Below are 25,734 nucleotides of genomic sequence, written 5' to 3'. Positions count from 1 at the left end.
CTTTATGATGCCAAGGACCCCCAAATATGATGAACCTTTATGAGGGTTAAAGTTTATCTATTTTTATGTACGAAAAAACATTTAAATAGTCAAATTTATTTAAAAAGCAAGATAAAGGGGACTATAGTGAGAAAAACTCACTAAAGATACTAAGCAAACATACAATTCTGCAATGTATACTGCAAGAAAGGAGAGAAACATGAAACAGAAATGAAAGTTAGAATATTCAGTAGACTTTATACATTTTTGCTTTGTCTTTTTATTCTGTGAAATTTTCTGGGGACCCCTTAGAACCTTCTGGAGGACCCCTGAGGGTCCCCGGACCCCAGTTTGAAAACACCTGTTCTAAGGCATACGGCTTGACAATAAAATAAAACAAGCAATCATAACAATGAGCACTTGGTGTTGGTCATCATGGGAATTTTGTCATGGTTCAGTCGTATTACAAAGGTTGTTATCTTTTCTATAAGTCTACAGTAAAATTGAAATGATCCCATTTAAATTCATCTACAACTGAGGTACACAGGGCAGTCTCCTATCAGTGTGGGACTCTGGGTAACTGCTGCGGTCTTCCTTCCCTGTACACTTCCTCCCAGGCGGGGCTCCGCTCAACACATGCTAGCACACACAGATCATTGGAAGTGACATGGCGAATTTGTGGCAATTTGTAGTAAATCTCCCTTTAATGATAGCGTTTCATTCTGCACCAAATGAGACTTGAGTGCATGTAAAATGGGGAAAGCTATTTAAGATGTAGCATTAGGCAGATGTCTGAGTGGATGTGGGTGAGTGTGTGTGAGATTGAACCCGCCGCCTCTCTCTCTCCCTCCCCTGTGGCCGTATCGCCGTGCCCCCTCTCCTGACTCGTCCTCCGCTCTTCATGTATGGAAATGGAAATCCATCATGCCCTTTACCCGTCTGCCTGCTCTGAGGGCCACAGCAATCTACATATTCCCCCACCCTTTCCCAACCTCTCCACGTAATCAATTTGCCTCCAGCGGAGCGAGGGAGATCCGGGTGGCAAACGACACGAAAAGCAATCTTTATCTCCAGCTTACAACCCCCCAACTGTCGACTGGCATTTATTCAATTTTCACCAGCTCCCTCTCTCTCGCTCCTTCTCAGTCTCGCTGAATTTGGCTGCGAAAGAGGAATGGGAAAGCTCGGTTTGTCCGGAGTGTGGAGTTTGTGGGATTTTGGTAAACACAGTGAATCATTTAAAACTGAGAATTTGGGGAATTCATACTGTAAAACATACACTCTAAAAAAAATGCTGGGTTAAAAATAAGCAATTGGGTTGTTTTAAGCAAACATTTAACCCAACCGCTGGGTTAAAACCACCCAATTGCTGGGTTAGTCCATTTTCAACCCAACTTGGGTGATTTTTAACCCAGCATTTTTTTTTTGAGTGTATATGGCACCAAAAATGGTTCTTGGCTCGTAATCATAGGGGAACCTTTTTTAGTGCTATATAGCACCAATTTTGGTGGTTCTTCAGCGGTTCTTTGACTAAGGTGCTATATAGCACCACTACCATATACAGAACATGTTAAGATATGGTGCTATATAGCACCACTACCATATACAGAACATGTTAAGATATGGTGCTATATAGCACCACTACCATATACAGAACATGTTAAGATATGGCGCTATATAACACCACTACCATATACAGAACATGTTAAGATATGGTGCTATATAGCACCGCTACCATATACAGAACATGTTAAGATATGGTGCTATATAGCACCACTACCATATACAGAACATGTTAAGATATGGTGCTATATAGCACCACTACCATATACAGAACATGTTAAGATATGGTGATATATAGCACCGCTACCATATACAGAACATGTTAAGATATGGCGCTATATAACACCACTACCATATACAGAACATGTTAAGATATGGTGCTATATAGCACCGCTACCATATACAGAACATGTTAAGATATGGTGCTATATAGCACCGCTACCATATACAGAACATGTTAAGATATGGTGCTATATAGCACCAAAAGTGGTTCCTCTATGATTACGACAAATAATAATTTTTGGTGCCATATAGAACCTTTTTTTAGAGTGTATGTATAAAGGGAGACATTAATGTGTATCCTAAAAAGTGTATTTTTAAGTGGCTTTGGACCAATATTTAAAGTAAATTATTTAATTATTATATACTATATCATTATTTATTTACAAAAATTTGATATTTTAATAATTCCTTTTGCATTGAGTACAATGTCAAGATAATTGGCAATACGGTAATTTTCCTTACACATGTCCTTTCGTTTTTTGGATCCTAGGCATCAAACATTTTAAACCCTCTACCTTATAGTATAACATCTCGAATTCACGTGTCTCACCCGGTTTTTCTTTCATTCTTTCATGGACTAACCCAGCAATTGGGTTGTTTTAAGCAAACATTTAACCCAAAAGCTGGGTTAAAACAAACCAATTGCTGGGTTAGTCAATTTTCAACCCAACTTGGGTTATTTTTAACCCAGCATTTTTTTAGAGTGTATATGGCACCAAAAATGGTTCTTGGCTCGTAATCATAGGGGAACATTTTTTTGTGCTATATAGCACCAATTTTGGTGCTTCAGTGGTTCTTCAGCGGTTCTTCAGCGGTTCTTTGACTAAGGTGCTATATAGCACCCCTACCATATACAGAACATGTTAAGATATGGTGCTATATAGCACCACTACCATATACAGAACATGTTAAGATATGGTGCTATATAGCACCCCTACCATATACAGAACATGTTAAGATATGGTGCTATATAGCACCCCTACCATATACAGAACATGTTAAGATATGGTGCTATATAGCACCAATACCATATAAAGAGCATGTTAAGATATGGTGCTATATAGCACCGCTACCATATACAGAACATGTTAAGATATGGTGATATATAGCACCGCTACCATATACAGAACATGTTAAGATATGGTGCTATATAACACCACTACCATATACAGAACATGTTAAGATATGGTGCTATATAGCACCGCTACCATATACAGAACATGTTAAGATATGGTGCTATATAGCACCAAAAGTGGTTCCTCTATGATTACGACGAAGAATAATTTTTGGTGCCATTTGGAACCATATAGAAAATAAGATATTTTAATAATTCCTTTTGTATTTAGTACAATTTTAGTACAATTTTTTTTTTACACAGGTCCTTTTGTTTTTTGGATCCATCAAACATTTTATAGTGTAACATCTCGAATTCACGTGTCTCACCCGGTTTTTCTTTCATTTGAGTACACAGAATCTTGCCTGAAGGTCCGTTTAAAATTCCAGTATTTTCACTGCAAAATCCATCCTGATTTATGCATTATTGTCTCCACACAAGCCTTAAATTAACTTGTGCGCTCCATATACCTACCATTACATAATATCCCCCAGGTCCAATAGTTCAGGTCCTGTGTGGCATCTCTAAAGTAGCAAAGAGTGTTTTTCTGCCATTGGCTTTCCATGCATGTCCCACTTCTGGGGAAAGTGTGTTTTGAGATACTAGGCCTTACAATGAGTGCAGAGGGGGCATTTAGAGCGCTACGGGGTATGAAGTGTATCTTAGTGTTGTTTTTTTGACATGAGGAGATGTGTGAGGTCACCGAGATTCACCGTGCCACGCCGGGCGGATTTATGATGCCGAGGAGTCTGTTTATTATCTCGCAAACAGCGCGCTGCCACCGATGGGGCAATTTATCCCCTCTCAAGGCCTGCTTTCCTGATTTGTGTTGTCTCTTTCTTCTCCTCTGTCTCATCTTTTCTCTCTGTCCCCTTCTCTTTCTTTCCTCCCCTGGCTGTCAGATCAATCATGTTGACTGCAGAAAAGGCGGGCTTCAGGCTTATTACCTGAGCGGAGGGGCGGGGCAAAGCTCCAAACCCCGCCTTCACCTGTCAATCATTACATTTGAGCCTCTTTAGCCAGTGCACACACTGTACTCCATCTGTCATAGCAGGACTCTTTTTCAAATCTGAATGAACACAAATAGGATCCATGTTCTCTTTTGCTCTTTGCCCCTTTTCTTTTGTCTTCTGCTGGACCAGACTTTCAGATTAAGGTCTCTCTGGTTGTGAATGCATGATTTAAAACAAACATGACAAGGGTGATGTTACCCTGTCATTGTTTCTCGGGTCATCATCACGCTGCTTCATAAACACCCGGCTCTTCAGCTAGAGTGACAGACAAGGGAAAAAAGCAAGAGAAAGCGATGGAAAGAGAGATGGCAGGAACGATATTAATGTTTCAGAGAGGAATCCGATTTGATATGTCTTTCCCTATTGTCGGTGGATGCTTTAGCCGCCCCGTTTAATAATTCCTGCCTTCCAATCAGTCATCCTCAATCCACAATGTCCACAAGGCAAAGATTCGATGTACAATCCACCCGCCAGACTCAAGAAGGAGTCGCCCCCCACCCTTTTTTTCTCCCTCTCTGCCATTCTCTTCCTCTTTAATACAATGTTTACAAGCCAGTGCATTGTCCTCAACATATTTCAAAGTCCTAAGTGCCCAAGGCGTTTCACTGACAAATCAAATAACCGCAAAATCATTTATTCCCTTCTGCCTTAGTCTAACTGCGGTGGGGGGATCAGGTCTGGATGGAAGCATCCATGAGAATGATTACTTCAATAAAAAAATTATAACCCAAATCTGCTTAGCAGTCGTACTTTTGGACAGTAATTGTTTCAAATACAGCATGACCCAGGGCTGCCTGGATTGAGTGGCGTAGAGGATGGGTTTGAAACTGCTCGCGTTTTCCATCTCCAGATGATTAAAAGTGTGATTTGTGTGGCTTTGTTCTCTTTTGTCTCAGCTGTCCTCTCGAAGGCCCATTCGGGTCCTAAGTGAGGCCAACAGGGGAGCGCTCAACGTGACTGAGCTAAAGTGAGTGTTGAAGGAGGAGACACATGTGGTCGGGTTCCTTAGGGGACAAAAGTTACATCTTCTCGAAATGACAGATCGCAGTTTCTGCTCAGTCTAAAGGTGATGGGTTTATAGCCAGTGCTGTGACACATGATCAAAATAGATCAGCCATCGTTCCAACAAGTTGCGCTCGCACATCACATCGAAATGAACGTCAGAGCACGTCAGCTGTGAACTTGTCCTCCTCGATGGCCATTTTGAGTCAATTCAAGTCTCATCGATTAGATGCAGGCGAAAAAGCACCATTGAGATGTTGACCTTGATATCAGAAGAGTGGTTTTTTTCTCAAAATTTGACATATGGTTTCCTCAATTTTGATCACGTGTTGGTTATAGCCATCTGAAGCATTTTATTGGTTATCGCCATCTCTCACGGTGTCTTTTTCCCCCCACAGCAAGAACCCATCACACAAGGACATCAATGCGGCTCCAGGCACACCGAAGGTAAGATGGCCACCGCCGTGGAGCCATTTTAAATCATTACGCTCACTGATAGGCTCAGCCACAATTAATGCCAATTAGAGTGAGACAAAGATGTTAAAAGAGTCTTGTGTAAAATAGAGTGGCCGCCAACTTCTGGCTTTGTAATTTACTTACAGCTTTCAATGTTTCCTGACTGCTTATTCGAAAAGACCTGGACATGGAAAATGATACCAATGTTTTTTGGTCTCATTGTCTTAAAAGGAGGAAGAGGCCAAGCGTATTTCCCTAATTAAATTTCCATCCACATCAATTGGATTATGCAGTGCAATCACCACAAGATTCACTAGAGAGTTTTAATGCGCTATAAACAGTTGTATTTCATTTCCATGTTAAACGGATAGTTCACCCACAAATGAAACTTGCCCTCAAAGATATTTTTCAAATGTTGTTTTTTGTCCTTACAATGAAAGTCCATTGTTCTTTTGGACCGAAATAATTAAAAACATTCTTCAAAATATCCACAAAAGAAAGAAAGTCACACAAGTAAGGGTGAGTGAATGATGAAAGAATTGTCATTTTTGGGTGAGCTATCGCTTTAAGCACGAATATGCCATAACTTTAAAGAGGAAGAACTGACAGGATGATATGACATTGTGAGTGGAGAGTATTGAGCATTTCACATTCAGTTTTTATGATGCCGTGAACCTTTGCAAATGCCAGAAATACCGACCTCGCATTGACTACAGTGACTATTTGAGATATATTTTACTTTGTCCCAGAATAAATGCATATTCCTTGGTGAAGAAATGAACAGTTCAACAAGAACAGGGTTTCCGCGGGGTCTTAAAAAGTTTAAAGAAGTCTAGAATTTCAAAATCAAATTTTTAGGCCTTAAAAAGCCTTAAATTCGCTGAAGTATTCTGTTCTAGGTCTTCAATAATTTTAAACAGGTCTTAATTTTCCTACGTCCATGTAACGTTACCTCTAATGCTCATTGAAATCCTGCAGCACTTCAAATAGTCCAAATATAATTCGCTGTAATACGACTACAAATGAGACCAATATGCAGCTTATATTGCAGCCAATCAGCTTTAGTGTCTCTTTCAGATTGTACCACAGATGCATAAAACAGATTTTATTCTTCAGCTAATAGTCCTCCGGTTTTTCGTGTGTCTGCGATTACTAAATATAATGAAAAATCAACATGCATTTTTTTTTTGAGATCCTGCATTATTTTTTAACCAAAATAAACAAGATTTATGTATTTTGTTTTTTTATTATTGTCATGTGTAGCTATTGTGCATTTAACATGATACATAATATGGTGAATGTGGTGTCCTAATTATGAAAAAAAAAAAAAAGCAAATGATAATTTCTGGAAATTACCACCTCAAAATCTGTCATTTTGATCTCAAAAATCACCACAAAAAAAAGTTACGCAATCCTGGTGGGATTGAGCTATGAGGAAGTGCAAGTTTATCGATTTGTTCAATTTGAATACATTAATTTACTTTACAAGTAAATTTGTGACTGCATTTCCTTTAAATTTCATTCATAATGGTCTTAAAAAGGTCTCAAAAAAGTCTTAAATTTGACTTGGTGAAACCTGCAGACACCCTGAAGAATGCCGATGATAAACGTACCATCTACGCATGATTGTCCCTCATTCCAGAGGGCAAACCCTTTGGTTCGGACCCACAGTTGGAGAATATGGGAAAAAAGCATGGGAGCCAGAAGACATGGGAGCGGGTTAGAGAACGGGCCGTGTGAGGCGTGACTGAGCATTCTATAGCGCACACTTAGTATTCCGTAGGAGTGTGTGGAAAATGAAGAGGCTAGCTAGGATGGTGGAGGGGGTCCATGCTTTTCCTTTAAAAGACGGCAAGCAGGCAGATCTGGCCCAGCTCGCTAGTTCTAAAGGGGATTAACCCCGGGCCGAGTTGGCCCGTCTTCACCCCTCTCTCAAGCCGCCATTGCCATAGCGACTCCATGCCAGTCTGTGCGGCTCCTAATCCAACGGGGCGAAGGCCAACGGTAGGCGGCACAGTTACCATGCTAACATCTGCAGCGCTGCCACTGCTAATTGACTTTTTAGGTATTTTAGAGGAATTTGAGCGTTTCAAAAGGAATTGAATCATATAAATGATTAGATGTAAACAGAGGTGGACAGTAGTGTATTATTACTTTCTACTCAAGTACATTTTTCAAGTATATATTTTATCAGTTTTTTTTGGGGGGGGGGGGTTTACTTCACTACATTCCAAAGCATACTTTATGATGTCATTCATTTTACTTCACTACATTCCAAAGCATACTTTATGATGTCATTCATTTTACTTCACTACATTCCAAAGCATACTTTATGATGTCATACATTTTACTTCACTACATTCCATAAATAAAAGTAGTTTTTTTTACCTTGAATACTTAATTACATTAAAAATATAGTACTTTCTTACTTGTACTGAAGTAAAATTTTAATTAATTTTACTTGAGTAAAAGTATACAATACTACATTTTAATGTAATAAAATATTAAATGATATTCAATATGGAACATGGAACAGTAAAAAGTACAATATTATATTTTGGAAGGTTGTGAAGTAAACGGTTTCCAAAGAAAAACACTGATACATATACTTGAAAAATTAAATGTCTTGGAAAGTAAAAATACTTCACTACTGTCCACCTCTGGATGTAAATGATTTTATTGTAGCTTGGTGTCACTAGCATAGATAGTTAAACATTATTAAAGTGCTATATTTATGAAACTTAAACCTTTTAGCAAAAAATTATGAATGGTACACTACCGTTGAAAAGTTTGGGTTGTTTTTTATTTTTTAGAAGAAATTAATACAAAAGTGGCCAGAATTACTAAACAGAGCAAATTAGCACAATTCCATAAAAGCGTCGATGGGGATGAACAGTTTTGCACGAGATCTTCTGACGACGCGCAAATTAATGAACACAGTCACAGACATGACCAACACAATCTACCAGTTAACGCCTGGTTTAAGACATTTTTGGGCGTTAAATAATGGTGCAAACACCAGTAAATTGACAAGCGCAAACCTTGTAAATCATAATATATAAATATTCTCCTTCCATAAGTTTTGCGTCTGAAAGGGAAACTCCTACAAATGCATATGCAATAAGATCAGCTGCACAAAAAACCCTGTCCACGCCTTTTCAGCGCTAAATTATCACTGCGTGTCTTTAGTAACTCCTGATAGTAGTTTTTTAATGCCAAAAGAGGGTTTGCGCTGGCGTGAACTGTTTGTAAATTTGGCACCAAATCAGCATGATTTATGAAGGATCATGTGACACCGAAGACTGGAGTAATGATGCTAAAAATTCTGCATTTTTACTGTATTTTTGATCAAATAAATGCAGCCTTTGTGAGCATATGAGAATTAAAAAAAAATCTAATAATAATCTTCCCAAACCCAAACTTTTGAACAGCGGTGCATAACCTTTATCATTACATTGCATGCATTTTTTTACTATTTTATTTATTATAACATATTAAATTCAAATGCACCAAACGAGCCGTTCATGTGTTATAAGAATCAGAAAGAGCTTTATTGCCAAGTGTGCTTGCACACACAAGGAATTTTTCTTGGTGCTGAAGCTTCCAGTGCACATATATAGTAGTAATACAATTCTAAGAATAAAAATATGAAAAATAGTATAAAAAATATAAGGTCACAATTACGTTTAGTGAGAATAAACATTTACAGATTATGAACATATTTACAGTTTTTGAGTAGTATGAATATATAAATATAAATAATCTCCTGAGTTTAGAGGATTGCACTAAACAGTCAGAGTATTGCATTAATTCTCAGAGTATTGCATTAATTCTCAGAGTATTGCATTAATTCTCGAGTATTGCATTAATTCTCAGAGTATTGCATTAATTCTCAGAGTATTGCATTAATTCTCAGAGTATTGCATTAATTCTCAGAGTATTGCATTGATTCTCAGAGTATTGCATTAATTCTCGAGTATTGCATTAATTCTCAGAGTATTGCATTAATTCTCAGAGTATTGCATTAATTCTCGAGTATTGCATTAATTCTCAGAGTATTGCATTAATTCTCAGAGTATTGCATTAATTCTCAGAGTATTGCATTAATTCTCAGAGTATTGCATTAATTCTCAGAGTATTGCATTAATTCTCAGAGTATTGCATTAATTCTCAGAGTATTGCATTAATTCTCGAGTATTGCATTAATTCTCAGAGTATTGCATTAATTCTCAGAGTATTGCATTAATTCTCGAGTATTGCATTAATTCTCAGAGTATTGCATTAATTCTCGAGTATTGCATTAATTCTCAGAGTATTGCATTAATTCTCGAGTATTGCATTAATTCTCAGAGTATTGCATTAATTCTAATTGGACAATGAAAGAGTTAAACATCACACACATACAGTAGACTCATGTAAACACTTACTCACTCTCTGGCACACTCCCCGAGCTCCAAAGGTTTTGAGATCACAAATAAATTGTTTCCTGACCTTGCGATTCAAAGGCATAAGGAGCCATGCATAATGTCTAATTTACTGTCCCCATAGAGAGAGGCTGCCATTTTTCACGTATTAATATTAGATTACAGTTGTCAGCCACTAAAGCAGCTACACCTCCTCTCACTCTGATTAATCAGAGCAGATTGTAAATACAAATATTTTATAGCCGCCTCATAAAAGCAGGACGGAGATCAAGACTCTGGGGAAAGTAAGCAGTGTTTCCCCTTCCCCCTTTCCTCAGTCATTTGAGAAATTAAGTCAATTAGGTTTTCAGAAGGACAGGCCTGGTGCGTTTATAAGGTGATCAAAGTGTCTCTTTTTCTCTGTCAAAGCGTCCATTACTCTAAACACTGATGTCCTGTCAACACACATAGAGTTTGGAGCCGAAGTGGCAGTTAATGGTTATCTGTCAACATTTGTTCACATCAGTCACATTGTTTCAACACACTGGTTTTGGAGTTGTTGCGTGCATGCATGTGTGTGTGTGTGTGTGTGTGTGTGTTTTGTAACCGGCTACAGCACCATCAGTTCTGTGGATGACACGTTTGTCTAGCGGATGGCTGCTCACCTCTTTCTCTTGGTTTTTGTGTCTCTCTCTCTCTCTCTAGTCTCTCCTGTTGTCAGTGCACATCAAACGTGAGGGCGAGTCTCCAGTTGTGTCCCCGCTCTCCTCTGATGAAGCTCACCATTCTGACAGATACCAGGTGAGACTGCAAACCTCACGCAGAGAGTCTTGTCACAGGTGCAGACTGACAGACTGTGCAGTTCTGACACTCTGAGCACAACTCCACACACACACACACACACACACACAGAGAGAGAGACCGCTGAAACCCTCAACTCTCATGCAGCACTTCATTTCCCTGGGTTTTAGCTGGTTGAGAGTGTCTCGCTGTGTGGGAGTTTTAAATTGAAGGAAATCTAAAAGTTGGTGCTTTACCTGAGATGTTATACATTGAACATTGAATTTTTGTCAACAGGAAGTGAAGACATAAATAAAGAACCATTTCTAAAGTGTAGTATGGGAACGGACAGAATTTTTACCGTAGAACGAAAATGCTCTTTAAAGGATTAGTTCACGTCAAAATGAAAATGTGCTGATAGTTTACTCACCCCCATCTCATCTCAAGATGTTCAAGTCTTGAAGTTTTTTGAGGAAAACATTCTAGGATTTTTCTGCACATAATGGACTTCAATGGGAACCAACGGTTGAAGGTCCAAATCAATGCAGTTTCAAAGGAAGGGCTTCAGAGGCTCTGCACAATCCCAGACGAGGAATAGGGTCTGATCTATTTTTCAAAAAAAATGTAAATGCATATACTTTTTAACCACAAATGCTCGACTTCTGTGTTGTGCTTCTTCATGACGTATGACGTCATCACGTCGGAAAGGTCACACATGAAGTAGTTGGAAATAAAGACCCATTGCTGAAAAACTCCACCTCATGTTCTCCTCCAACTTTAAAATTGTCCGACATCGTTGTTTCACCTTTATTTGTGTAAAGGCCGTTTGATTTAGTCTTTGTACTTTCGTTTTAACACTGCACTCTAAAAAATGCTGGGTTAAAAACAACCCAAGTTGGGCTGAAAATGGACTAACTCAGCAATTGGGTTGTTTTAACCCAGGGAATGGGCTGTTTTAACCCAGCGAATGGGCTGTTTTAACCCAGCGAATGGGCTGTTTTAACCCAGCGAATGGGTTGTTTTAACCCAGGGAATGGGCTGTTTTAACCCAGCGAATGGGTTGTTTTAACCCAGGGAATGGGCTGTTTTAACCCAGCGAATGGGTTGTTTTAACCCAGCGAATGGGTTGTTTTAACCCAGCGAATTGTTTGTTTTAACCCAGCGAATGGGTTGTTTTAACCCAGTGAATGGGCTGTTTTAACCCAGCGAATTGGTTTGTTTTAACCCAGCGAATGGGCTGTTTTAACCCAGCGACTGGGCTGTTTTAACCCAGCGAATTGGGTTGTTTTAACCCAGCGAATGTGTTGTTTTAACCCAGCAATTGGTTTGTTTTAACCCAGGGAATGGGCTGTTTTAACCCAGCGAATGGGCTGTTTTAACCCAGCGAATGGGCTGTTTTAACCCAGCGAATGGGTTGTTTTAACCCAGGGAATGGGCTGTTTTAACCCAGCGAATGGGTTGTTTTAACCCAGGGAATGGGCTGTTTTAACCCAGCGAATGGGTTGTTTTAACCCAGCGAATGGGTTGTTTTAACCCAGCGAATTGTTTGTTTTAACCCAGCGAATGGGTTGTTTTAACCCAGTGAATGGGCTGTTTTAACCCAGCGAATTGGTTTGTTTTAACCCAGCGAATGGGCTGTTTTAACCCAGCGACTGGGCTGTTTTAACCCAGCGAATTGGGTTGTTTTAACCCAGCGAATGTGTTGTTTTAACCCAGCAATTGGGTTGTTTTAACCCAGCAATTGGGTTGTTTTAACCCAGCGAATGGGTTGTTTTAACCCAGCGAATGGGTTGTTTTAACCCAGCGAATTCGTTGTTTTAACTCAGTGAATGGGCTGTTTTAACCCAGCGAATGGGTTGTTTTAACCCAGCGAATTCGTTGTTTTAACTCAGTGAATGGGCTGTTTTAACCCAGCAATTGGGTTGTTTTAACCTAGTGAATGGGTCGTTTTAACCCAGTGGTTGGGTTAAATGTTTGCTTAAAACAACCCAATCGCATTTTTTGGAGTGTGGGTCGGTACTTTCACCTACGTGACCTTTCCAACGTGATGGCGTATATAAATTTTTTTCAAAAATGTCAGATGGTTTGTCTAGATCAGACTTTATTCCTCGTCTGGGATCAGAGCCTCTGAAGCCCTTCCTTTGAAACTGCATTGATTTGGACCTTCAACCATTGGGTCCCATTGAAGTCCATTATGTGCAGAAAAATCCAGGAACGTTTTCCTCAAAACACGTTGTTTCTTTTCGGCTTTCTCATCCTTTAAAATGGCAAAAATGCTTTTGAAGGACATCCCATATCAATTTATTTTGGCCTTGCAGTTCAGTTTAACAGTAAATGTTTTAAATATAATGATTTTGGCACCATAAGGGAAACATCAAGTACATTTCTCTTTGAAAATGAAAATATGTCAAAACGCGTCAAATAGCAGGAAAGAAGTCTATAGAATAATGTGTGCATCCAGTTGTTCTCCTCCATCTTATCCCAGGCTGGGATCTGACTGCTGGATGTATTAATACAGGCCGGGATCTGTTCGGCTAATCTCCAGCCTCAGGTTTACTCAGGCTGTAATGTGTGTTCTGCTCTGATATGTAATCATCCATAGTTTAACCCTAGGCTAATCTACGCTGCCCCCGAGCCCCGGATATCATCTCTGTGCTCCAGTGTCCTTGACATGTTTGTTTTCTTCCTGCTTTCCCCCTGGAGCCGTGGCTCTGTGGGACATTTTGCTTTTCTATCAGTCCCTCAATCCTAGAAGTAAGAGAATTCCTCAATTAAAACAATATCCGGACAAGTCATTGCACATCAAGGCCCTCCTGCATGGTCCTGATAAGTCTGATTGCCTCTAACATTACAAAACTAAAAGTAATTACTGATATGTAATGATTGTCAAGAGGCTTAAAAAACACATTGACAAGCAAGGAGTTTTGCAGAACTTCTCATTAGTGAAGATACTCATGCTAATGATGCATTTTCCCTAAAACTCATGATGTTCTTTTGTAACCTAATCTGCCCGGTGTGGACACAAAGGGACATTAACACAGAATATCATCATAAAATAGACTGACTGTCAACAGTAATGGCTCAAGATCTTCTGAAGGGCCTTCCTATACATGAGCCAATGTTAGGGCAGTTTGAAGCTGTGCCCAACTTACCCCCACTGTGGTCAGCAGTATGCTAATTCTGTAATGGGGCTTACAGAGGACGGCGATGTTAATGAGGTCCTAAATGGAGTTGTGCTTGTATTAAAGTTATCCTAAAAAATGGAATAGGCATTTTTATATCAAATAATCAATGGGTGCTTTCTGAAAGGTTCAAATGTTAGCAATAATTTGTAACTTTGTGAGAATATTAAAGAATATTTTAATAAATAATACTATATATATATATATATATATATATTACGCACAGAGAAAAAGGGTGTCAAAATTGTAGCTTTAAGGGTACAACAGCTTGTCACTGGGGCAGTACCAGTGGCAAAAGGACATATTTGTGTACCTTTTTTACTCCTAAAAGGTGCATATTAGTATTATTAGCATGACAAAACTAGTTGCAATATCAACACTAAAATGCGCCAAAATTTAAAAATCTTTGGAAGATATCACTGAACATTTATTTAACCATAGCAAAAGTAAATTTCTTGAAGTTAATTTTTCATCTCTGTTTTTTGTGTTTATTTAAAATTAGACAAATCTGATATTATTGTAATCTTCTATCTGTTATTTAATAGTTGTTTAAAGCTGATCTAACAGCAGAAGACACGAGCCGGGGTTAATCCCAGATGAGCAGGCGGGGCATGTTGTCACAATGAGCCCCTTATTATTACAAATATGATATTATATTCTATACTTTTATGAATTCTATTGAGATACCATGAGAAAAAGGTGAATAATGACATTTTTCTGAAATTATTAGTAATTATTATGTTTTGAACTGTGATGTTTTGAGGTGTGTTTGTTGTCAAACTAAAGTATGTATACATATATATATTAAAAAAAAAATTAAAAACACACACACACATACACACACACACACACACATACACACACATATATATATATATATATATATATATATATATATATATATATATATATATATATATATATATATATATATATATATATATATATATATATATATATATATATATATATATATATATATATGTGTGTGTGTGTGTGTGTATGTGTGTGTGTGTGTATGTGTGTGTGTTTTTAATGATTAAATAATGCCATTATTTTATCCCAAAAAGTTAATAATATTGTATTTAATTGACAAAATATTTCTCTATTAGATCAAATAACATTCGAATCTGTCATATGCTCACGTTATAATGTACCCACCTATGGGGCATGTTGTCACATTTCACTTCCATTCTTTCGGGGTAAATCAAGAAAAAAGTATACACTGTATTAATGAAACAAAACCACATAATTGTACTAGACATGTGTGAAATTATAATACTCTGAACCCCAAGTGGATTTACACAAACTGAGAAAGTAAAAAAGTGTTAGGTTGTGCTCCGCTCTCCTACAACTACGAGTTTGTGGTAAAAAAAAAAGGTACAAATATGTCCTTTTTTAAAGAATACTGCCCCAGTGACAAACTGTTGCACCCCTAAAGGTAGGCCTACAATTTTGACACCTTTTTTCTCTGTGTATACTTGAATTGTTTTGTCAGATGTTGTGCAGTCTTTTTAGAATATCTCTTTTTCTAACACAAAATAGCCTTAATCACAGTCACAAGTTTCATATCTTACATGTCATACTTATTATTGTTATTATTATAGTGACTGCGGTATAGTTTTAAGCCAGAAGAGTTTGTTTTGACCGTCAAATGAACAGAGCACGGGTCATTTTTTAATACTGCTGCGCCCCAGTGGCGAAAGACGGAACTGCGTCACTCTCAACTTTTCCCTCTGAGGTGACGCTCGATCACGTGACCGGTAGCAACATGGCGGCCATGGCGCGCTGAGACGAACTGCTCTAGTGAGCCTAACATTTCCAATCCTCATTCATCCGCCTTAAATTGATTATTGAGAGTCCTATCGGCGTTTTGAAGAAGAGTTATCCGGGCTTCATGCTTTAGTAGACCAAATGAGTTTCGTGGAGTCGTGGCGTTTGCAATGGAAGAGGAGTTGCAGAGCAGTGGCAAAAGAGAAGTAGGTTTTGTTTACATTTGGACATCAGGGATGAGCTGCAGAATCCAGCGCAATCTAGCTTTACGCGCTTCTTTAAAGCCCTCAGAAAGAAGTGATCAATAAACTTACATGACTGACAGATTTTTCCTTGTTCTCTTTTTTCACCTGCAGACATTTTTACGAGTGCGAGCTAACAGGCAAACACGATTGAATGGTATGTATGTGTTCTCCCTGCAACAAGAGACTGTTTATATGTATATATTTATTATATATTATGTGACATATGCTTTTAAGAACGTGGTTGTCATCCATTTTATGATGCTTTAATACTTTATATCAATTGGAGGTAATATATGGAAAACTTTCCTTTACCCAGCAGCCTCTTGATTGGTGTTTTATTAGTATTATTTAGTATTATTGTTATTATTTTGGCATCAATAGTAAGCTGCTATATTAAGTTAAACACACTTTATTTTACGGTGTCATTGTTACAGTGTAATTATATATTTAAGTACTGAGTAAGATTAAATAACTACATGTACTTACTATTTAGGGTAATTATGCTTAATTTACTGTTATTACTATGGTAAGTACAAGGGCATGTCTTCCTCTATTATTTTGATGTTTATTACTATCATTAATATTATTATTAATGTTCATATATGTATAATTATTTATGTTCATTATTTATGTTAATATATTCCTAGCTTTGGCAATATTGTATGATTTACATTCATGCCAATAAAGCAATTTTGAATTAACAAGGACACTGTAAAATAAAGTGGTACCCATTAAACTAATATTTAATTAACAGTGCTGCATCATGCAGTAATATTTGATGGAAAAAATGCTCTTATTTGTTTAATTTAATATTTGGAGATAGGTCTTGTCATCTTTTAAAACAAGTGGTATGATAAATAATCAATGTTTGTAATAACGCTGTCATAAATACATGACAACTGATCGATACACGATATGCTGATTGGGTTTTGGTTCGACCGATTATAAGCTTTACCTGAAAAAATAAAACCTGAAGACTTCTCATGCTGGTATAAACGGATCTCAGTGAGTCTAGTCATTTGGTATGGTTACCGAACCCCATCCCATAGTCATTAGTGTGTGTGTGTGTGTGTGTGTGTGTGATGGAGCTGCTGCACCCGTGGGGAGGGTTAGTGTGAGCTGGGAGCTTTCTGACCTGAGGCCAGTTGTTATTCTGGGTGCCAGTGACCGTCTGGCACAAACGAGGAGTTTCTCACCTCTCAGGGTTCATCAGCCAAATGCTCATCAGCTCTGGCGTCTGTCATATGGCCTTGCCAGAAGCTTGACATCCATATCAACCTCAGCATCCATGCCATATGGCGGACGATCTACATTAATCCGGATAGATTTGAAAACGGAGTACCTCTTTGTCCACAGTAACGTTTCCAAAAGTTTCTCATCCACACTGAAACGTCATTACAAGCCAAATTCTCCTTACTGCGCATGCATGAAACCTCATAAAAGCTCACTGAGATGATACAAGTCATCACACAATTCTTTTGGCAGGATCATTTTATTTAAAGGGTTAGTTCACCCAAAAATGAAAATTTTACCCTCATGTCGTTCAACACCCGTAAGACCTCCGTTCATCTTCAGAACACAAATGAAGATATTTTAGTTGAAATCTGATGGCTCTGAAAGGCGTCCATTGGCTCAATGCACTTTACTCTCTCAAGACCCTTAAAAGGCACTAAAGACGTCGTTACAAAGTCCATCTCACTACAGTGGTTCAGTGAATCATGATTCGGATCGCGTGTCAAACCGCCAAACTGCTGAATCGACTCACTGATTCATAACGCTTCGAAGCTTCATGAGGCCGTGTTTTGAAAGCGTCATCACTATGTAAGTCGTTATTTAGGGTTTTTTTGCGCACAAAAACTATTATCGCCTCTTCATAAAGTTATTGTAGAACCACTGTAATGAGGTGGACTTTGTAACGACGTCTTTAGTGCCTTTTAAGGGTCTTGAGAGTGAACCGTGCCATTGTGCCAATGGAGGCCTTTCAGAGCCATCAGATTTCAACTAAAATATCTTCATTTGTGTTCTGAAGATGAACGGAGGTCTGATGGGTGTCGAACGACATGAGGGTAAGTAATTAATAACAGAATTTTCATTTTTGGGTGAACTAACCCTTTAACAAAATATCCCGGTCGCACTCGGTCAACCATTATGTTTGGTCTAAAACGCAACTCCACTCGTGTTTTGCTGCAGGACAGCAAGTAAATTTTCTGTCATCTTTGCAGGACTGTGATATGAAGTGTGCAAAGTAAAATATTTTAGCAACTGTGTGAAAGTGAATAGCACATAACTCTTCCACAATAGCGGTATAAACATACATATATATTGGGATAATATGCGTCACGTGACTAAAAATGCGTCTAGGCCTGTCGCAATAATCAATATATCGATATAGCGCACAATATATGTACATGACCTCGATAATTTTTTTGTGACGCAATATATCGCCCATTATGTTTATATGATAATGAATGTCACCAACATTTTACTGAATTGTGCCGTCATGTATGTTTTCCGTGAAAGTGGTTCTCGGGCAGTTTCTTCATACACAGAGCGGTTATCAACAGGTGAAGAAAAAGCAAGATTTGAGGCGTTCTAGTGTTTTCCTCACAACTACTGACAGTTTGGAAGAATAAGCCCAAATGGACTCGATTTCAAAGCCACAATCCCCTGTTCCGCTGCACATATAAATGTCAACGAGTGCTAAAGCCGTTTCACAAGCGAAAATGCTTATTTACTATTTATTTATTTTTAATTTAGGATAATATATTTTTTACCCTTAATTTCCATGATCTAAAGAATTAAAAGGTTGTCATTTGAAAGTGTGTAGGTCTACTTGTTTGAATAAATCCGGCAAGCCACCATTAAACTTTACTATAATAAAAAAAAACATAATTTAGTAGGGATGCACCGATATGAACATTTTGGCCGATACCGATAACCGATAATTCTTAATATTTGACAGCCGATAACCGATATATTGGCCGATAAATCTAAATACAAATTTTAATAAACTCTGAGAGCCTGATTACAAAAACAAAAGGCTCACCATTAAAAGCCATGTCCCAAACACTTCAACATAAATCAAACCTATACACTACAGTAGCCTATTTGAACCAGTGTGAGATTCCTTACCTTTTCAAATTAATTTTACACTCCTATGGCCAAACATTTTTTTTAACACTTTACAATAAGGTTTAATTTTTGTTAGTATTAGTTAACCAACAATGAATGAACAATACTTCAACAGGATTTATTAATTTTAGTTCAAGTTAATCTCAACATATTCAGACCCAAAGTTGTGTCTTTTAACATTAGGTATGAACTGTGAATGGACTGTTACAAAACACAAACATTTTATTACTAAAAGAAACAAAGGTTATTGCTCTCTGTTTGTTCATGATAGTTAATGCATTCATAAAATGAGACCTTATTTGTAAAATGTTACCAAAAATTATATTGTCTAAAAAATAAAAATAATATACCTAAATAATGCAAACAAGTAATTGAACAGCATTACTTAGGCTGCATAATAAAGAATCAGAATGCACGTGCATGAAATAACCTCCGCACAGACGATAAAGAAATGGTTTTAATCAAACCATATTGTTGATGGAAATGATACGAGAACAATAAAAGTGCTAAATATAAAAAATAATGCTTCTGTGTTTTTGAAAAAAAAATATGTTTAATATTACAGTAATAGTAAACATCTGTAATATTAGTCTAGTCTATTAGGAATAATGTTGCTGTTTGAGAGCGCGCTGAAGCTGGAGAGAATGAACGAACAACCATAAACTGAAGCGCTTAGAAGTTTAATTAACAACTAAACGCATCATATATGAGAACAATCAGATATTTATACAAAATAAATATAATATTACAACTTATATTAGCACAAAATCACGCATAGGTGAAGGGTTATAACTCCTGTGGATGCTCTTCCCCTGTTTGAGAGCGCGTGCTGAAGCTGAAGATGATCACCGGTACAGTGAAGCACTGCGGGTTATTGACTTAACCAAACACATCCTATATGACTTTAATCAGATGTTTATACTACAAAAACGTAATATTACGACTTACATATGCTTAAAATGACGCGAATGCACAAGCGAACTTGACTGTGCTGGTCAGAATGCGTTGTTGACGCTTCCCACAACAGCGCGCTGAAAAACAACTAAACCCAGAGAATTCACTACGTTTTATAACAGAAATATTCTCATTGCAGTGTTATGTATAGGACAGTCCCAGTAGTTATTAATGCTGTGCATTTCTGTTTGAAATGCGCGCGCCGGTACAATGAAGTGCTTTACTGCATCGTTAATTAACTCAACCAAACGCATCCTATATGGGATTATATACACAAAATAATAAATATAATATTACAACTTACAATGGCACAAAAGGCTGTGAATGCACAAGCAAACTTGACTGTGCTCGTCATGAAGGTGTAACTCCGTGGGCGCGCGCTGAAGCTAAAGACCGGTACAATGAAGTGCTTTACTGCATCGTTTATTAACTCAACCAAACGCATCCTATATGATATTACATACACAGAATAATAATAAATATAATATTACAACTTACAATGGCACAAAAGGCTGTGAATGCACAAGCGAACTTGACTGTGCTCGTCATGAAGGTGTAACTCCGTGGGCGCGCTCTTCCCTCAACAAACGCGCTGAAACACAACGCTCTTTTACAGCCTATTCTATTCTCATTATCATTTTATGTAGATTATAGAAGACTTGCGCTGCACATGTTTCACATAACTGTATTTTCCTTTTCGAAGTGATTCCAAACATATTTAGAGCAATTCAAACCCATCATGGTGGACAGCGCGTCCGTCTCAGCTGAAGGAAATAATACATTATCTATCGGCTTGACTATATCGGTCAAATTTTCTTATTGGACCGATAACGATAACATCAAAAATAATCATTTATCGGCCGATAACGATATGTTGCCGATATATCGTGCATCCCTATAATTTAGTGTAATATAAGTGTTTGTATACAAATCAGAATTATAGTAGGCTACACCTGACTCCCATAGTTTACAGCATTAGCTCAGAGGTTGTTTTCCTTGAGAACATTTGCCATGTATTATACCTGATATGCATCTAAAAGAATCGATATCGAATCGAAGCTATTGTGAAATTTGTGTCAATACCCAGCCCTAGTAGTTAGTATAGTTTATGGCCACCTGTGTTTTTGCACTTCCCTTGACTGTAGCGCCTGCCCAAGCAGAGAATCTCCTTAACTCTTGGTTTTTTCATGTGTCAACAGTCGATGACCTCTGCTGGTGCAGGCGCTACGCCAAGGAAAGTTTCAAAAGTCCCCCAAACCCAGTGCCCAGAGGAGTGCCCCTAGCCCCTTGCTGCCTGCGGCATGGTAAGACCCCTCCCCGTTTATCGCAGCCGCAGGCACCATAAGGGTAAATGGGGCTGCCTTTGTTTAAACCCGATCCCGTATTAATGTATATCACCTCTCATCTGAGACACTGTGATTTCAGAGTGAGGGGCCGGCTGTAAAAACTCCTGCCGTGCCTAATTAATCTGCCTTTTTCCTGCTATTTAATGACGCCCGTCTCCCCCACATTACTGTCAATGTGGCCGGTGCTTCTCTCTCTTCTCCTGGAGGTAATGGCAGAAGCTCTCGCCTTTCCTCCTCCAGTCCCCCTCGGCCCCATTCGCAATCACAGCCACCTAAAAATTAATGTCCCCACACGCCATTTGCAGTTAAGAAAAAGCGACAGAGACTTACGGCGCAATAGACGCTGTTCTGCTGTGTTAAATTTCTAATTATGTGCTCGGGGAGGGGGAAGAGCGAGAGATCCAAGCCCTGGCCCTTTCGTGCTCATCACCGATGTAACCAGGAGGAATTGGTGTCTGGGTGCAAAGGTCTAATGGACAGAGTTCACCTCTGAGCCCTGTCACGTCACTGTCGTGTTTTGCGACCCGTGTTTCTTGCCTCAGTAAAATCCGTGGCTTGAGAGACTAGCCTCGAGCTAAATCTGTAAAGGATCCTGATCTGTGTAGGGTTTTTGAATGCTCTTTTTTCCCTTCTTGACTCTGTGAATCCTTGTTCAACCACATAGCTGTTGTTCCCATGTCTATACATGCGGTCAAATAAAATAGTAATTTTAATTAAATACAGTGGTGGCCAAAATTATTAAAACACCTGACAGATCCAAAACATGATGGTTGCTCTGACCATCAAATATCAGATGAAGTGAGTCGCACTGTTTTTATCCACTTTTAACTTTAATATTTGGTATGTCCAGCTTTTGCAGCACATCTCTCTGGCATAGTGTCAATATATTTCCTCTGAGAACTTGCACTAATGTTATCCCATGCCTTCTCCATCTGAAGCCAAAGGCTTTCCTTTGAATGTACAATAGATCTGTCCAGTTTATTTCCAAATGTGCTCGATGGGGTTGAGGTACTGACTTTGAGGGGGCCAGTCCATCATTTTCAGTGTCCAGCAGATTCCTTCCGTCGCAGGCAGTTCGGGCAATAGTTCATTGTCCTCTTGGAAAATAAATCCCAGATGCTAAAGGCCTTTGCACACTTTCGCATACGAAATTTTCGCACGTCAAAAAATTTATTCGACCTCACGTTATGTCAATCACGCTTGCACACTGCCTCCAAAACTTTCGTCCGTCAAAAAGAAAAATCGGAACAGGTTCGATTTTCTGCGTTTTTCGCATCCGTTATTTCCATCTACAGTGCTGATGCCCAAACTAAAACTGCTGCCAATGCTGGTGAATGAATCGCCAGTGCTCAGATACCTACAATTTTATATACAAATATTATTGTATCAAAAATACTACAAATATCAGTGTGCAAGGTCTCTGTGCGTGCCAAATTTTTTGGATCACGAATACGAAAAAATGCATGCGTACTCAGTGTGCAAAGGCCTTAAGTGTTCTAATCATTTTGGCCACCACTCTATATATTAATTTAATTACATAATTATCATTACAAAGGGCAAAAATTAGAATTTAAGTGAAAATTTCATTTGGATTTTGGCAGCATTCATGTTGATTTTATCATCGCCTGTTCCACGGATTATGTTTGTGGTATTTATTATGGTCACTTTGCTCCATTGATTTATCACATGGTGTCTCTCTTTTCTCTTGTGCTGCAGCCCGGATCGGGAAGATGAAGCGCCGGAAGCCCGAGGATGGACAGGTATGTCCACTGTGCAGCGCCCCGCTGGCAGGGACAGAGGAGGAAATGAGTAGGCATGTGGAACAATGTCTGTTCAAGGTAGCTTCATAAACCCAGAGATCTGGGCCTCTGAACCTCCTCTAGAAGCTTTGGCCTTTCTGCCCTCACCTTTCCCTGGACATCAGCATCTGACAGCACATACATATGATCAATTAGTTTCTCATGACTACTATCATGTTGTACTAAGACATGGGTGTCCAGGGAAGAGTTGAAGGATTAGCTCTTCCCTAAAGTGTTCCTCCTCCTCCTCCTCCTCCTCTTCCTCCACTTTAGCAGATCTAGTTGGCAGCTTCGGCGTCCTGAACCTACTATTCTACATTATTGTCATTAGGCGTTGAGGCTCAATGGAAACTGTTGTTCACACAGTCTCTTTTCAGCCATTTTAGTGGTTCAGGATGCAGCACTTGCCCTTTATATTATACAGCAGGTTCCTCTTAACCCATCTAATCCAGTAGTTCTTATGATACTAATGTACTCTTGGTGGTTGGATTCGGGTGTTCTGTTGCATGTGGTTTGATAGCTCCTAAAATTAGACATCATTAGAAGTTAGTGGATTTGAAAGCGCTGCTTTGATTTCCTCTGATGTAGTCACAGTTTGTGGTTTTGTCTTTTTATATTGAATGGACCGATTGAAGTGTGTTGGTACATTTTTGATAAGTGGTTTTGTTCTCTCAGAGGGAAGGTGCAACAGAAGAGGATTCTGCGGATGTTGAAGGAGAGAATGGAACACGGTTTGAGGAGTACGAGTGGTGCGGACAGAAGAGGGTCCGAGCTACTACATTATTGGAAGGAGGTTTCAGAGGTAAGCGTTTTTATAAGGTTTTTCAATGTAGTCTCTTATTCTAAAGTGAAAATAGAAATATTGAATATTTCATTTCTTTTGAAAATCATACGGACCACAAACCTTTCAATGGTAGTGTATATGTATATATATATATATATATATATATATATATATATATATTAGGGCTGTCAAAAGATTAATCCCGATTAATCGCATCCAAAATAAAAGTTTGTGTTTACATAATATATGTGTGTGTACTCTGTTAATTATTATTTATATATAAATACACACACATTCATGTATATATTTAAGAAATATTTGCATGTATATACTGTATATACATTTATATAATCTATAATATGTATAAATATAAATGTTTTATATATAAAAATAATATTTTTTTCTTAAATATATACATGCTTGTGTGTGTATTTATTAGTGCTGGGCATCGATTTAAAAAAATTAACTAATTAATCGCACTTTTTTTCTGTAATTAATCGCAAGTTTTTAATATTTTACGTTTTTAATATTTTGATATTGTAATAATTTCAGTTACTCTCCAAATAAATGTATATACAATTTAAAGACAGCATAATTTAAATATGTGTTGTATTGTCATATTTTTATGAATGAAGGCCAGTATCACTGATACTAAAGTGTCTATGAAACATTAATGACGTTACATTACAGTATAACTGAAAGCTCCCAATTTCAACATTTATTAGGCTTTAAAAAAACAACTTTTAATTTAAGTGAACTTAAAACAATCTTTACATAACCCCATTATAATAAATGTTATATTTACCTGTGGCCTTCCCTGTTATACATATACAGAAATGTAATAGTTATCTTTCTTAACTGCATAAATAATAAATTAAATATAGATGAATCATCATTAAAGCTAAAATGTTCTCTGTTTCCGTTGTTCTTTGATGAACATTAATGACAGGCTTCATCAGTGCTCCTGTCACTTTAAGAATGGCAGCGGATCTCACGCGCTGTCCCGCGCATCTCATTTCCTCACAACTCTTTAAGTTCATTTAAGACGTTATTTAACTAATTTAAGACTCCTAATATGAGAATACTCAAAATCCTCTGTGTTATTGTTTGTTCAAGAGCAAAAGAGAACTCGATGTGAGCAGTAAACTGACGCGAGTATATATGTGTGTGTGTGTGTGTGTGTCCCTTGATTAGCTGACATGAGACGCATCCACACCATCCACACAGACAGGACACTGACACACACACACACACACACACACACACACACCGGACATTGGCACACAGCGCGTTCTCTTGAGTCTTGTCGCTTGGAAGCATTTACATGAATAAGAGCGTGATGATCATGTAACGCTAAGCAAAAATGGATATAAAAACGGACGCTGCGTTATTTGCGTTAAATATTTTTAATGCGTTAAGCTGAAAAATTAATCGCCCGCGTTAACGTGTTAATTTGCCCAGCCCTAGTATTTATATATAAATAATAATTAACAGAGTACACACACATATATTATGAAAACACAAACTCTTATTTTGGATGCGATTAATCGCGATTAATCTTTTGACAGCCCTAATATATATATATATATACACCGATCATGCATAACATTATGACCACCTTACTAATATATGCTATGCCGCCCCATACGCAAAAAACTGCGTTGCACTGTGTGTTCTGACACCTTTCTATCAGAACCAGCATTAATTTCTTGAGCAATTTGAGCACCAGTAGCTCGTCTGTTTGATCGTTCCACATGTGCATCAATGAGCCTCGGCCGCCCATGACCCTGTCACCGGTTCTCCACTGTTCCTTCCTTAAAGCACTTTTGATAGAGACTGACCACTGCAGACCGGGAACAGCCCACAAGAGCTGCAGTTTTGGAGATGCTCTGATCCAATCGTCTAGCCGTCACAATCTGGCCCTTGT

General features: G+C 38.2%; 1 protein-coding gene across 2 annotated transcripts in view; it reads left to right on the top strand.

Annotated features, from left to right (window-relative positions):
* The window catches only part of rnf220a (ring finger protein 220a), a gene marked incomplete at its 5' end in the record, with an annotated part of 170,342 nt that overhangs the window by 109,165 nt on the left and 35,443 nt on the right, over nucleotides 1-25,734 (top strand). Inside the window, 5 exons of one of the 2 annotated variants that reach the window (XM_079820325.1) lie at nucleotides 5,352-5,400; nucleotides 10,518-10,613; nucleotides 15,904-15,946; nucleotides 22,941-23,062; nucleotides 23,699-23,825. In XM_079820325.1, coding sequence (XP_079676451.1) covers nucleotides 5,352-5,400; nucleotides 10,518-10,613; nucleotides 15,904-15,946; nucleotides 22,941-23,062; nucleotides 23,699-23,825 — 437 coding nt within the window. Of the gene's footprint in view, nucleotides 1-5,351; nucleotides 5,401-10,517; nucleotides 10,614-15,524; nucleotides 15,754-15,903; nucleotides 15,947-22,940; nucleotides 23,063-23,698; nucleotides 23,826-25,734 lie in introns of those variants that run through there. The other variant, XM_079820326.1, reaches the window with a different exon arrangement.

Source organism: Gobio gobio (genome assembly GCF_949357685.1).
Source record: "Gobio gobio genome assembly, chromosome: 6".
Classification (NCBI taxonomy): Eukaryota; Metazoa; Chordata; class Actinopteri; order Cypriniformes; family Gobionidae; genus Gobio; species Gobio gobio.
This window is presented reverse-complemented; position numbering and strand designations above follow the sequence as displayed.